Here is a 13474-nt window from a genome sequence, read left to right as displayed (position 1 = left end):
GCTGAAATAAATTCAGCTGATTTAAGCTTATCTTCGAAAACTGCAACACGAAAGTAGCTTTGCAGAACAGTTCAGTTTTCTAAAATTCTAGTAACACATTGTTGCAAGGAAAGCCACCGCGTTCCAGACAATTTCAAGATTTTTTTTTATTTTCAGAGTCAATATATATTCTTGAAATGCAACAAGTTCTGCGCAACGTTTCGCACTATGAGAAAAGTATGACGCTATGGCACGAAGAAGATCTTCTGGAGTTCGCGGAAGCTTTTCACATGCTTTTCTTGCCACAATCGCCGAAGAATGGCAAATGCAGCGCATGAGAATTAATTTATTGCAGTCCTTTTCGAGCAGAGTCGAGAATGATTTTTTCGATCCGACCATGACACTTGCTCCATCACACGCTAGGCCAATTACATTCTTTACAGGAATATCATTTTGATAGGAGACACATACTGGCCATGACACACATTGTCTTCCCAGACGAAATGTCCGTGCTCTCATCTACTAAAACTGAAAACGGAACTTGTTTTAACACTTCCTTAAGTCTCTCCTTTCCAGGCGAGCTACTACATTTTTTTCAAATCTTCTGCAATTTTGGATTTGCAAAACACGTCTTTCAAGACCGGAACCAAGTGATCAACAACATGAAACACTACGTTATGTCGGCAAAAAAGTAGCAATTTTTATTTCCGCTTCTTTTACCACGTTATCGTGGTCACTCGACTTAGATTTTATTACAAAAGATTTCATGGAGGGTGTACTTCGGAACATTTTCACATTATTGCTATGTTTCTGTCCTTTAGCATGCTTTTCTAATTCACTTTTCCAACAATTTAGCACAACATTACATGCTACGCATTTACACTTGCAGTCATCGTTTTTCACTGGTTGAAGCCAGCCTTTGAATTGCAGATCTTCTTGCCACTCCGCACGGAATTTTTTGACTTGTTTCCGCAGTGTTCTTTCATCTTCCGATAATTCCCCACGATGTTTTCTAACGTATTCTGGAGTTGCAGATCATTTCCTTTGCTTCCCTTGATCTTCCATCGCCCAAGACGGCTACAACCTTCCACCAAACACTCGCACACGAATAACCCAGTGTCCAATGCAGACTGAAGTAAAGATAGTTTGCGACAAAGGGAACATTATGGTTTGCACGTGCAGTGTTTGAGGCAAATTTCAGAGAACCGCGGAAATCTTTACATAAACAATACCTTCAGACTCCCACTCCCAAAGCCGGCACATAAGGGTGAATGGTCAATGACCTCCGGCTCCAAACGGTAGCCAGATGTGGACCAACCCAAATTCCACACTTCCTCTCAGAACAAATTATACGATAAAATAAAATAAAAAGATGATGTTCTCACTTTCAAACTGAAATTCCTTATAATGTTTAATATAATTAATGTTGAGTCTGTCTTAAAATTTCCCTGAAAATTAGCTTTTTTCATCGAATTTCCCTTTTCACTTAAAATTAGCTCCAAATTTCCCTTCAAAAAGGGAAATGTGGCAACACTGATCCAAGGGGGGTAATATCAGGCGATCGAGGTGGCCATGGCACAGGCCCTCCCCTGCCAATGCACTGGTTGTGGAATACGGTATTGAGGAAATGGCGCACATTCCGATAGAAATGTGGGGGTGCACCGTCATGTTGAAACCACAGTCTTTGTCTCAGTGCCAAGAGCACGTCCTCTTAGTAGTTCAGGCAAAATCTCACTGAGAAATGCTTGATAAGTGGGTCCACATAGGCGAACAGGAAGAATGTACGGGCCAATCAAATAGTCATGCAGTATCCCGCACCACACATTCACTGCAAATCTGTGCTGATGATGTGCCACTAGCAGTGCATGTGGATTTTCATGTTCCCACACATGACTGTTTTTACTATTGAACACACCAGTTTTCGTGATGATAGCCTCATAAGTCCATAGTACCGTATTCTGAAAATTGGGGATACTTTCAATTTGATGAACAAACCATTGGCAAAAGTCCTCACGTGGGCCAAAGTCCCGAGGTAAAAGATCTTGCACTTTCTTCAATTTGTACGGGTGCATCCCCTCTTCTGCCAGGACTCGCCACACATTCACATGGGAGGTGTTTTGTTTGTGGGCTAGTGCGCACGTACTGGTGCCTGGATGATCCATCACTGCAGTTAGCACATCTTTAACAAACCGTCGTGTTCGCACACTTCGCGGTCGTCCAACTTCTCGACGAGGTGGCAACACTGAGGTGTGCAATGGTAACATCCTATTGTCCCATACAGACGCCTTGCAGCACAGCTATTACCTCCAGCCTCCCCATAAATCAAATGCATGTCCGCCAGCTCTTGGGACGTGTATGCAGCCATCCCTTACACCAGGCTACAAGTGTTTATGGCCGTTAACACTAGTACACTTCACAGAACACGATGGGCTGTGGCTAAGAATTAACACATAACACTGCTAGGTCAAATGTTTGCCCAACACTACTGTCCAGAACCTCACGTCTTTCCATTCAACCGTGAATGTTTAACAACCTGCTGTTGGCACAGCACCTGAAGCACGAATGGCACAGAAACATGTGCTCCTTCATGAGGAAACCTACACTGTTGGCGGCCCTAGTGGGAAATGTGGTACTTAACGTTAGATCACACGGACACCCATCTGCCCTTCAGGGTATGCAACCTATGACAGATCATTTTTTTCGTTTTTACGTCATGGTGCCCTTCGATCACAAAATTTTCTTTGTTTTTTGGTGCCATTTAACAAATGCCAATTTTCGTCGATACCAGCTCACGCAGAACGCACACCCACCGCACTCCCGTCAACATCTTCGTTCGTGTCCTTTGGGGAATCCCTTGCGCCAACATTGCACAACATTGCCGTGTGAATTTTTGACAAGAGCGTACCAAATTTCTTAGTGCACCAACGAATTCTCTCCACCCGTTTTGCCATTATTCACTTCGGAAAATCATTTTCCCACGTTTTCAAACGTCAATAACTCGGCGTCAAAGCCGTTTCCGGAATTTCGTTACATGAACTTTCCACCTTATTTCCACTCGTACAATCACCTCCCAAGCATTGTAAACGAACTTACGAAACACCCTGTATAGAAAGTTTCTGGTCTGTTGCTGGAAGGTGCACTGGCAGCCAAGTTGTCAAATTGCAGATGCATGCGAAAATATATAATTGGCTCACTATTGTGATCTGCACAAGCAGGGTTAATGAATGTATATAATAAGGTAACAGCAAGAGTCACAAATTGATGGCAATTTAGTATTCTGTGGAAAACATTACATAAATCATAAGTTTTATCCTACAATAGTGTAACATATTCGATAACATATTGGGAAAGGCAATATTCTATGGATCCCTACACATGTATATAGCTTGTGTGTGTATAATGTGCACCCTCCACATGCAAACTGATGACTGACGTGGTAAGATATGCAGCAGAACACAAACGAATACCAGCATGATGAATGGTGTCGAGGATGCAAAGCTGAGAGGAACAGGTGAACGAATAGACAACACATTCATAACAGAGCTTTGATCTGATTAGTGAACAGTACAGACAGAACAGCACCATTCTATCCGCACCCCAAGATGTATGACTTAAAACACATAGAAGGTTGAGAACCCTGAGACAATAGAACTTTAGCTGGCGAAGGTGCGATTGCCAGTTTAATTTCTTATCGAAAATGAGGCCGAGAATCTGGTGAAATTGCCGCAGAATTTAATATAAGCCACAGTTCAGCACACTACATTATCCACGATAACCTCAAGTACAGCAAAGTGTGTACAGTCATGGACATTTCCGGGTTGTAACGATTCCATTGAAACTTAATGGAATCGTTATAACCCACAAGTGTCCGCGACTGTACCAGATGGGTCTCAAGCCAGCTGTCTGATGATTACAAGTGTGCATAGGAGATGAGTTATCAGGACACAAGTCCTGGGTGCACACATTATGAACCAGAGAGGAAGAGACAATCAAAGTGGAAGCACCCATCATCTCCAGCCATAAAAAAATTCAAGATACAGGACTCTGCAGGGTATTTTTGGATGTCAATGACCCTATACTGATGCACTTCCAAAAAAAGGATCAAAGTGTGACAAGTGCTCAATATAATAACATACTAAACACATGGTCATGGAAATAGATGGCTGGGCAGAATTGCACTGGGGCCACATATGGAAAAGCGAGAGTAGGACAAAAGTTACTGGTTCCCACGCAGTGTGGCATCATCAACTGGGCTGCGTTGCTTAGATCGAGCATCAGATCGACCTCTCTCCGGGGCACCTTTGTGTCATTCCTGACCTTTCAAGCAAATACTGTCAGTTTGTATACATGGATTACAAAGACCAACTCTAGAATGAGCTCTTTCATTCTCTTAAACCTCCGAACACACAGAGTCGTGCTTCGACGTGGCAACAGTGCAAACTTGTTACCCACCTAATTTCATCGCCATGCGTTTTGTGAGCAAGTTGAAGCTTGATAGAGGTTGTATATGGACTATATGATTGAAACACTGGTGACTTCTCTCGAAAGCAGTGTTATTGCTTCATGACAACGGCCACCCTGAAATTTGAGGTCTTGAAACATACACTGTACAGTCTAGACTGGGTGCTTTCGGACTTTTCCTTCTGAAAGAACATTTGCAGGGTTAAGTTTTCATATAACAAGGAGCTAATGGAGGTGATGCAAAGTAGATTAAAGGTCACACCAAAAATGTTTATATAAGTATAGGTGGACCAAGTACGTTGCGAAGCAGAGTGGCTCTGTCGAAAAATAAAGCAGAAACAAGTTCTGTAAATACTCATGTAAAAAGGCTATTAATAAAATTCCTGTTATTTTATGACTTTCCCTTGTACAGTAACAACCATATGAGATTAGAGGTACAGTTCATGCCCATGCATTAGCATAGATAAAGTAATGTGATGATAACATGAGCATACTCATCAAGATTAATATCCAAGGCCTTATGAGGATCATCATTAGGCCGTGCATCCTCTTCCTCCCCTTCAGTCACAGATGCCCCTTCTGGCATTTCTCCAATGTCAGTGTTCACCACTTGTGCTGCTTGAATGTCTTCTTCGCTTGACGATGCCACAATGCGACCTGAAATAAAGTACATGTCAGGACTAAAGATTGCTAAATGTTCAATCTGTTAACCACAACTGGAAATTGCTAGAGGAGACCTGACTTCTGTATTTTGTGTCGCCCTAGTTGACTGCGCATTTTTCAAACACTAACTGAGTCATCTGTGTAAGAATAATCTGTGGTGAACTCATTTTTCTATAAAAGATATTTAAAAAAATACTTCATTGTTAATCTACATATATAAAAATGGATGTATGTGTGTGGGTGTGTATGTATGTTTGTTCTGACATAACTTTCAAACGCCTGGAGCAATTTCAACCAAACTTGATACACGTATCACTTGCAATCTGGAAAGAATACTTTGGGGGTAAGACACCCCTGCCTACCCTAGGGATGGGATGGGAAGGGATGACATGTGAAAATAATATAAAACTACCGATATTAAATTCCGCACAACGATAGTGTTTATCGGGTTGTCTAACATTCAGGCTTATATGACTTTGTGTTGCAAAAATGCCAGATATTAGTGTGGAATCCATAGTTTTCGGAATCGCTCCCAATGCCGTTCAACTCCAAGTTCATCACCTATCGGCACTGGGGTGAGAGGGGGTGAAAAATAAAATGCCACAAATGACTTAGATTCATGTTGAATCCATAGTTTTCGGAGTCGTTAAGCTAATTTGTGACATTCACGATCACATTTAAAATTAGTTACATTTTACACTATAGTTAGAATTAATTATTTTCTTGTCTAATACAAGATTGGGATAAATAAATACTTGGGCAATGCTGGGTAATCTGCTAGTATCATATATGTATAGTTTTTTCCAACTGATTTATTACTAAAAAATAATGTAAAAGATTTTGTCATTTTGCTAAAATACAACAAAATTTTTAAATCATTGTAAAAGTTCTGTAACTATGAGGATGTATAAACAACTATAGTGTCGTCCTGGAAAAAATGAAAACAAATTTTCTGTATAAAAGGGGGGAAAGCTCTGTAAACTCTGGGGACTCTCTCCTGGTGATTCAGGGATTATCTGGGGAAATATCTTTTCGCGCTCCTCAGGGTGCCTTTAGTGTATGCCAAGCCAGTTTATTTCTAACCCACATTCCGAAAGGCGTACTTCTCTGCATCACCAAAAGACCAGGTTTTAAACTGCGGTATAACTAATAGGTTTCAGCCTACAATTTATATTGGGTTAATTGTCTGTTTAAAAAAAGTGTATGTATATTGTCGGAAGCTTGAATAAAGCTCTAAAGAAGATATGATAATAATCTTTTATTCCAAATAACAAATCCTACACCACAGACCATGCAGGAGCTTTGTCCTACAAACCCATTGATGGCCCTTGAGACTATATGGACTAACTTAAAGCCCCAAAGGCAGAAGGTGCATGTCAATCTTTTGGAAAGGGGTCTTAATATATATATTAGTGATAATGTGATGCAATACATATCTTTTGCAGGTGATGTGAAACTAGGCTAAAAGTAGAAGAAAGAACAGTCGTTTGTGCCTGTCTGTGTGGAATGACTAGGGTGACCAGATTCATACAAGCCAAAAGGAGGATACGATCACATTGGCAGTAAATATAATAGAATACAAGCAGACATTATCACACAATGAGATAAATATTCCCAAATTGCTATCAATAGCACTGCCATGTGTGTTTCAAATGGGGATGTGCAGAACAGAACTGTTTTGGTTGGAATGGGAAATGTTCACTACTGTACTTTAAAAAAAAAAAGGTCGTGGAAGTTTTTGGTAATTGAAATGTTTGGGTTTAAGTTTTCAAGACACTAGGAGAATCTCGAATTGTGTGCATTATTTCTTCCTGAAGTGACTGTTTTTTACAATTTCTGAAACAAAACTTTCGAAATATCCCCCACTGTTCAGGATCCCGAAAATCGGAGTCATTTCATGAAGTCCGGATTAGGACAGAAAATATTTTCAAAGTTCCAGTAGCAATAGCTCACCCTCCTTTGGTAACACTGTTAAAAGCCTTGCTTCCATGTTAATAAAACATTCTAGTGTGAATATTAGTCTGAAGAAGACCCTGTTAGAGGGTGGAAACATTACCTGTTTAGTGTACATATTTTCTATACAATAAATTCTGCCTTGGTCAGTATTTTAATGTTTTACTCATCCTCCTAGTTTCAAGAATATATCTCTAAGAAGCCAGTTTATCTGATTTTCTGTTTTTCAATTGTAAGATATGTTCTCTTACTTAACTGAATCTGATGTTCAAAATGTAGGACATTTATGATTTTTTTTAAAAATTCCTCCCAGATGCCAGATATTAGCCTGAACTATACAATATGTACAGAAAAAAGAGGATGTTATTCTGACCGTCATTGCGTTTTAGGCAATATGGAGATCTCGTTTTTGAATATCACTTTAAAAAAAATAGTTTTGTCTGGCAATGATCTTCAGGTCTAGTAACATTATAAAACATAAAATTTCACTAAATCAAATCTAATATGAATTACTCATACAAGGGACTTATTTCCATATTTGAAAGGTGCAAGTATGTAGACAATGCTACTTACCAAAGCTGTGATCTCTCTCCTGTTCGTTGTATTTTTGTTAACGTATTTTGGTATGCTCTTCACTGTGGTTTTTATTATATTCAAAACCATAATATATGATTATTTTATTAAGAAAATGTCGTTTTCTTTCAACCAGATCTTGAAACCATGAACTTTTTTCCCCAACCTTATATGCTCTTTCTCCCGTTCCGTGTATTTTGGACCTCTGTTATTTCTTCTGTTGTATTCAAAACTTAACCGTTCATCAAGAGCATCATGTGTGAGATTTCGTAATTTTCTCTTTTCCTCCTCATCATCTAAGAAATTCAGTGCTTTCTCTATTGAAATCACAAAATCTTCCTTGTGTATATAAGCACTACCAACTGAAAATTTCATTCCGAATTGAAAAATTTCTATATACTCATCAGGTACCTCATAAAATCGGACAAGGAAAATAAACCTGTCCTTATCCGAATTAAGGACTATAAAGAAAAAATGGAAGAATGTTTCAAAGTAAACAATTTCACAGAAACCTCTCGAAACCCTATAACTAAAATAATAAATGAGGTAAAGAAAGTAATTGAAACCAGTATCACGATACCAAGAGAAATGAAGAAAAAACTCATTATCAAAAATTCAACCCTGCCGATTGCCTTTGGACTACCAAAAACTCACAAACCGGGAACTCCAATACGACCCATCATTGCAACTTTCACACATCCTGCATACAAACTATCCAAATATTTAGTTGAAAGACTTGCTATAATTAAACAACAAACACCATTCAGTGTTAAAAATGCATTTGAAGTGAAACAGAAACTAAAAAATATTGTTTGGAATAATGAGTATCGTATTGCAAGTTTTGATGTTGAAAATTTATATCCTAGTGTCCCAATAGAAGGTGCCACAGATGCATTACACAGATGGCTTATTGAGATGAAGGTTAACCCAGTAGAATCATGGGAAATGGTTCGATGGTTTACTGTATGTGCAAATTACAATTACTTTATATTTGATGGCAAAATATATCAGCAAAGTAATGGTCTATCAATGGGAAACCCAGTATCCGGAATCATCTCCAGCATTTTCCTTCATTACATAGAATCTCCAATTGTTAATGCCATAGGTGCGGATATCAAACTCTACATCAGATATGTGGATGATGTGCTAATTATCGCTAAAAATGAGAACACCATCATGGACGTATTTAAATTGTTAAATGAATCACATCGTCGCATAAAATTCACTTGTGAACCCATGAATAACAATGTAATTTCTTTCCTTGATCTGCAAATTAAGACAACTAACTCAACAATTCAAACATCAGTCCATAGGAAAAAATTAGCGGGGGAAAAATACATCCATGCCAAATCAGAACATTCGCGTATAACAATGGATAACATATTTTTTAATTTTTTCCTGAGAGCACAAAGACTATGTTCTAATAATGAGGATATCAAAAATGAAGAAGAAAGGCTCTTTAATATAGCAAAAGAAAATGGTTTTCACAGTAACAGAATAAACCAAATCAAAAAACAAGTTGCAAGAAAACTAAAGGAAAAGAGAAATACAGACAAAGATGAAAAATCTGTTGAAAAGAAATTTGTGTGCATTCCATTCCACAAGGGATTCTCACATAAAATTGCAAAAATTTTTAGAAGTTTTAATTTCAAAATTGTTTTTAAATCACCAAGAAGTTTGGAATGTACATTTAATGAATTCAAAATGAGAAACTCTCTACCAGATGTGGAAACCACAGGAATATATAATATAAGTTGTTCATGTTCAAAAGATTATGTGGGACAAACAGCAAGGAAAATGGCAATAAGATGGCACGAACACGATTTGGACATTATAAATCTAAACCCAAGAACAGGTTTGTCAAGTCATATCATCGAAGAGAAGCATTTGATTAAAAAGAGAAGGGTTTTAAAAAGATTAACGGGAAACACAGAGTTGAATGTCTGGGAAGCTTCGTTCATTGCAGAAGAACACTGGAATAAATTAAATAATGAAAATGGTAACATAGATCCAGTATGGAGTTTTCTTTTTCACAAATGGAGTAAGCCACCATCTTTAAAATTTAATGTAACAGAAAACATCAAGAGACTTTGTGAAAACAATGATGAATTTGAATTACCTGATGATATTTTGGATTCATAATTTTTTTTAAAAATCTGAAATAAAAATAAAACAGACTGATTTTTTCACAGTTAAGTTGCTATATTACAACAATGTAACATTGACAACATCCATTATATAACAGATTCTTTTTGTTTAAAAAATTACTAACCATTGTTATAACTGTATCTTTAATCAAAATGAAAATAAATGTCTGATGAAAGGAGCGTGTGTTCTCCTGAAACGTCACAAAGAAAAACTGTTTTCTTATGCTTGTAATAACCGTAAACTACAGGAAAATAATTCTATAATGCAAGCAATGCGTACATACAAGAAAAACCATAATATATGGTATTAAGTTCATCCTAATTGACAATAGTTAGTTTACATAGACGAAACATTGGGTTTGATATGATCTGCATAGCTTACCATTAGTTTAGGAAGTAACCCGTAGAAATTGAGTGTCATGCAAAGGTAATGAGCAATTCTACATACGAGATTTCACTGTACGTTGTAATATTTCTTTATTTTTCACAGCAGGAGATAGTTTTGTAATGATTCTCTTGCAATTGAGTTACTTTCGTGTTTTGGACACAATTCCTTTTGGTGATAACAGTTTTGAAGCTGAGAATAGAAGAAAAGTTGGGATCCAAGATGGAGTCTGAACATAGTGGACATAATACGTGGGAGAATAAAGGAAGAAGAAGGGATCCGGCAAAGTAAGTATGGCGGACTAGATAGATACTTGAGGGGAAGAATGTTGAAAAAAGACGGATAACTTGGAATCCAGTCGGCCATGAACTTACATTGATACACGATGCTATAGAACGTGTATGGCAGTTTTTCCGAAGAATTTTTGGTGTCTGATTACCATCAGATGTGATAACAAGCATCAGATATCGAAACGAGGAAAATGACATGCTTCTTGTGAAAGGACAATGCAGCTGAAAAAATTGTACGGTACCATATCCTTTGCAATAAACCCAGAGCTCTGGTAATGATTTAATAAGATAAAAGGGACTAGGATAAGTGTTTGTGCATGAGATTCGCAGTATAAGGGCTATTAGCGGAAGTAACGTACAAATTTAAGCACGTGCAATATTCATTCCGGACATGGAAAAACAACAACAATGACTCTTTCACCTTCTAATCAAATAATTGTACCCACAATATAGAAAGTATTATACTGGTATGTTAATTCTTGTACATGGTATTATAATAATTAAATAGGTTATATTTTCTTGAATAAGATTGGCCTTATTTAAAAATGCAGTAATTTGTGATTATCTTGATAACAGGTCATTGGTGGTATGAATAGGAACGTTCACCATAATTCGATGAACTGGGTCTTGATACTTATGTTCAACTGAGTTCCTTTAGAGGGGACACTGCCCCATCATTGGTCATGAAATTCACCCCCTTGCTTCAAGTCACTCCATACACCTGTCCCCATCCCTAGGTATACTAGCTAGAAGTGCTACAGACCGTGTTGGCTCGAAAGGTCTCAACCTATGTCAACAACTTAACCTTTTATTGTTGCCAAGGTGAGGCTGATAACGGGATCAACACGCGACTAAATATAAGTGGTATTATTATGTAGCTGTAGATATGATACATGAACACCATGCAGGCATACTTCCCTCATTACATGGAGAGGCCATGTCTGGCTTTCCAGGCCTCTGCTGAACTGACCTGACACCCCATAACCTAAGAGTTCTTATCAAAAACCATAATCTATGATCTATTTGCTAACCTTTTTTTCCTTTCTTTTTCTTCTTCTTTTTCCTCTGCTTACTGGTTTGACTATCCAAATTCATATATCTATCTGATGATACTAGACCTGGAATGAGAGAGAAGTGGTAGCAAAAGAAAAAAATAATGTTCTTTACAAATATACACATCACATTTTCTCGCTCTATTTACCAATATAGCTAGAACATTATACAGGAGTAAGTTTGAAAAATTGCATTGCTAATGGCAGCCACACATATCTCACAGAGCCATCTAGGTCAGAATCAGTTGGTAGTAAGAGCCTTCATTTTGCTTTCAGGTACATGGAAATAGAAAAATTACTTGCTCATTGGTATTTCTGCGAGAGCCACCTTGTATAGTAGTGGCACTAAAATATATTTTTGAAGGACAATAAATTCTTTTACAAGGCTATTAAGGTTCAAATAAACTCTGATAATATTTTGGACTCATTCTCATTACCCCTCATGAAAAGGTGATAAACCTCATGATGCAGGAGAGGAAAACAAGTATGCAAAACTATTTACTTAGGGTTGCAGTTCTAAACTAGTCTCTTTTATTAGTGATTTGAAACAGTGACAAAAGCATAGTTCTTTGTCTTTGGAGCATCTCATGTTCATGCTTTTACAGACAGTTTGCAGTTTCACATCACCATCACAAAGAACTGTTTGCTTTCACAAATCATGTCTACATAGCCATATTTTTCAAGGAAAGAACGAAAACTAAAATTTACAGGAACCTGATACACTCACATTGATAGAACTGGAATTATTTAGTAGGAAATATACATGCTAATAATTTTATAAAAGATAACTCACTACATCATACAGAAAATAAACAATTATATCAATGAGACTACGCGTATGCTATGTATAAAGGAAGGCATTGGGAGCAAACTTGGGAACTATTTTCATTGAAGAAATTAACAATCCAAATGTTTGCACCTCTGGATATAGAGCTGAGTGCATAAGAATTTTACAAGTTTGCAAATTCAGCTGATGCATGGTCCTCGCAAGCAGTGAGTGCACATTTGCTGGGGAGATTCCACCTCATCACCTGGAGGTGCAACATTGGCAATACCAGATCAATCAGGCCAGAATAAATATCCTAAGATTAATGAACTTGCGAGATCATCAAGGAGCACTAAGAGGTGGCAGTTCTGTCAAGAGACATCGAGATGAAGGTCCAGTCCACCAGACAATCAGCAGAGTCCGAGAGACTACAGTCAAGGACACAGATAACCAATCTTGTAAAGAACAACTGTTCGAGAGTAGCTCAGCAGACTTATGAAGCTGCTTCTGCTGCCGAGCACCAATTCCTATAAGCACAACAAACCCTAGTGGTTTTTACTGCTGGTTGCATCCAGCTGAGCTTCACCAGCGACACACCACTCGGAAGCAGCAGCCCACCAACCTAAAATTGCTTGACACCGCTCACCGCAGCAAGGAACCAGGGTGCTACCACCAGACGACCACGATATGCAGAATCATAGCCAAGGACACATCATTGCCAAATACTTTTTTGCTATCTTAATTTCTTCTCACAATTCCAGCCATTCAGGGCACAGATTACCAAGTGAGTTTAAACCTGACTCTACACTTTATTTCTGAAGCTACCTGCAGTGTGACTCGATCTCAGTACATATAACAGGCATGAAAATGCAATAAGTAATTATTTCCTTCACCGATAACAAGATTCATATTCTAACATTCTGTGAAGAAAAATAAACTACCTTCATCTGAGGAGGAAATGTGGATAGAAAACACTTATGTGGACGAGGTTAATTACAACACACAGGAGAAAGGTGAGAAAACTGTGATTCTCAGTATTCTGTGAAAGTTGAACCATCTTACGGTGGTGTTACGTGGGACACACTAAAATCACAGAGATCTGGAAGGCATTCTGTTGTAATTATACTCAATATTAAAGGAACTATAAGATCTATCAAATTTTCTGTCCATGGTAGAGTAGGAATTCACTAAATAAAGGGTGGCTT

The 13474-nt window shown here is 38.0% G+C and overlaps 1 protein-coding gene across 3 annotated transcripts in view; it reads right to left on the bottom strand.

Annotated features, from left to right (window-relative positions):
- The window catches only part of g (adaptor-related protein complex 3, delta 1 subunit-like garnet), a 104557-nt gene that overhangs the window by 27842 nt on the left and 63241 nt on the right, over positions 1 to 13474 (bottom strand). For all 3 annotated transcript variants that reach the window (XM_083138124.1, XM_083138126.1, XM_083138125.1), the window contains exons 18-19: positions 11483 to 11569; positions 4935 to 5097 (exon numbers count right to left, since the gene is read on the bottom strand). In XM_083138124.1, the coding sequence (XP_082994250.1) occupies positions 4935 to 5097; positions 11483 to 11569 (250 nt within the window). The remainder of the gene's footprint in view (positions 1 to 4934; positions 5098 to 11482; positions 11570 to 13474) is intronic.

Source organism: Lepisma saccharinum, chromosome 16, assembly GCF_977018435.1.
Source record: "Lepisma saccharinum chromosome 16, izLepSacc3.1, whole genome shotgun sequence".
In the NCBI taxonomy this organism is placed as follows: domain Eukaryota; kingdom Metazoa; phylum Arthropoda; class Insecta; order Zygentoma; family Lepismatidae; genus Lepisma; species Lepisma saccharinum.
Note: the sequence above shows the minus strand (reverse complement) of the source record. Positions and strands in the feature narration are given on the sequence as shown.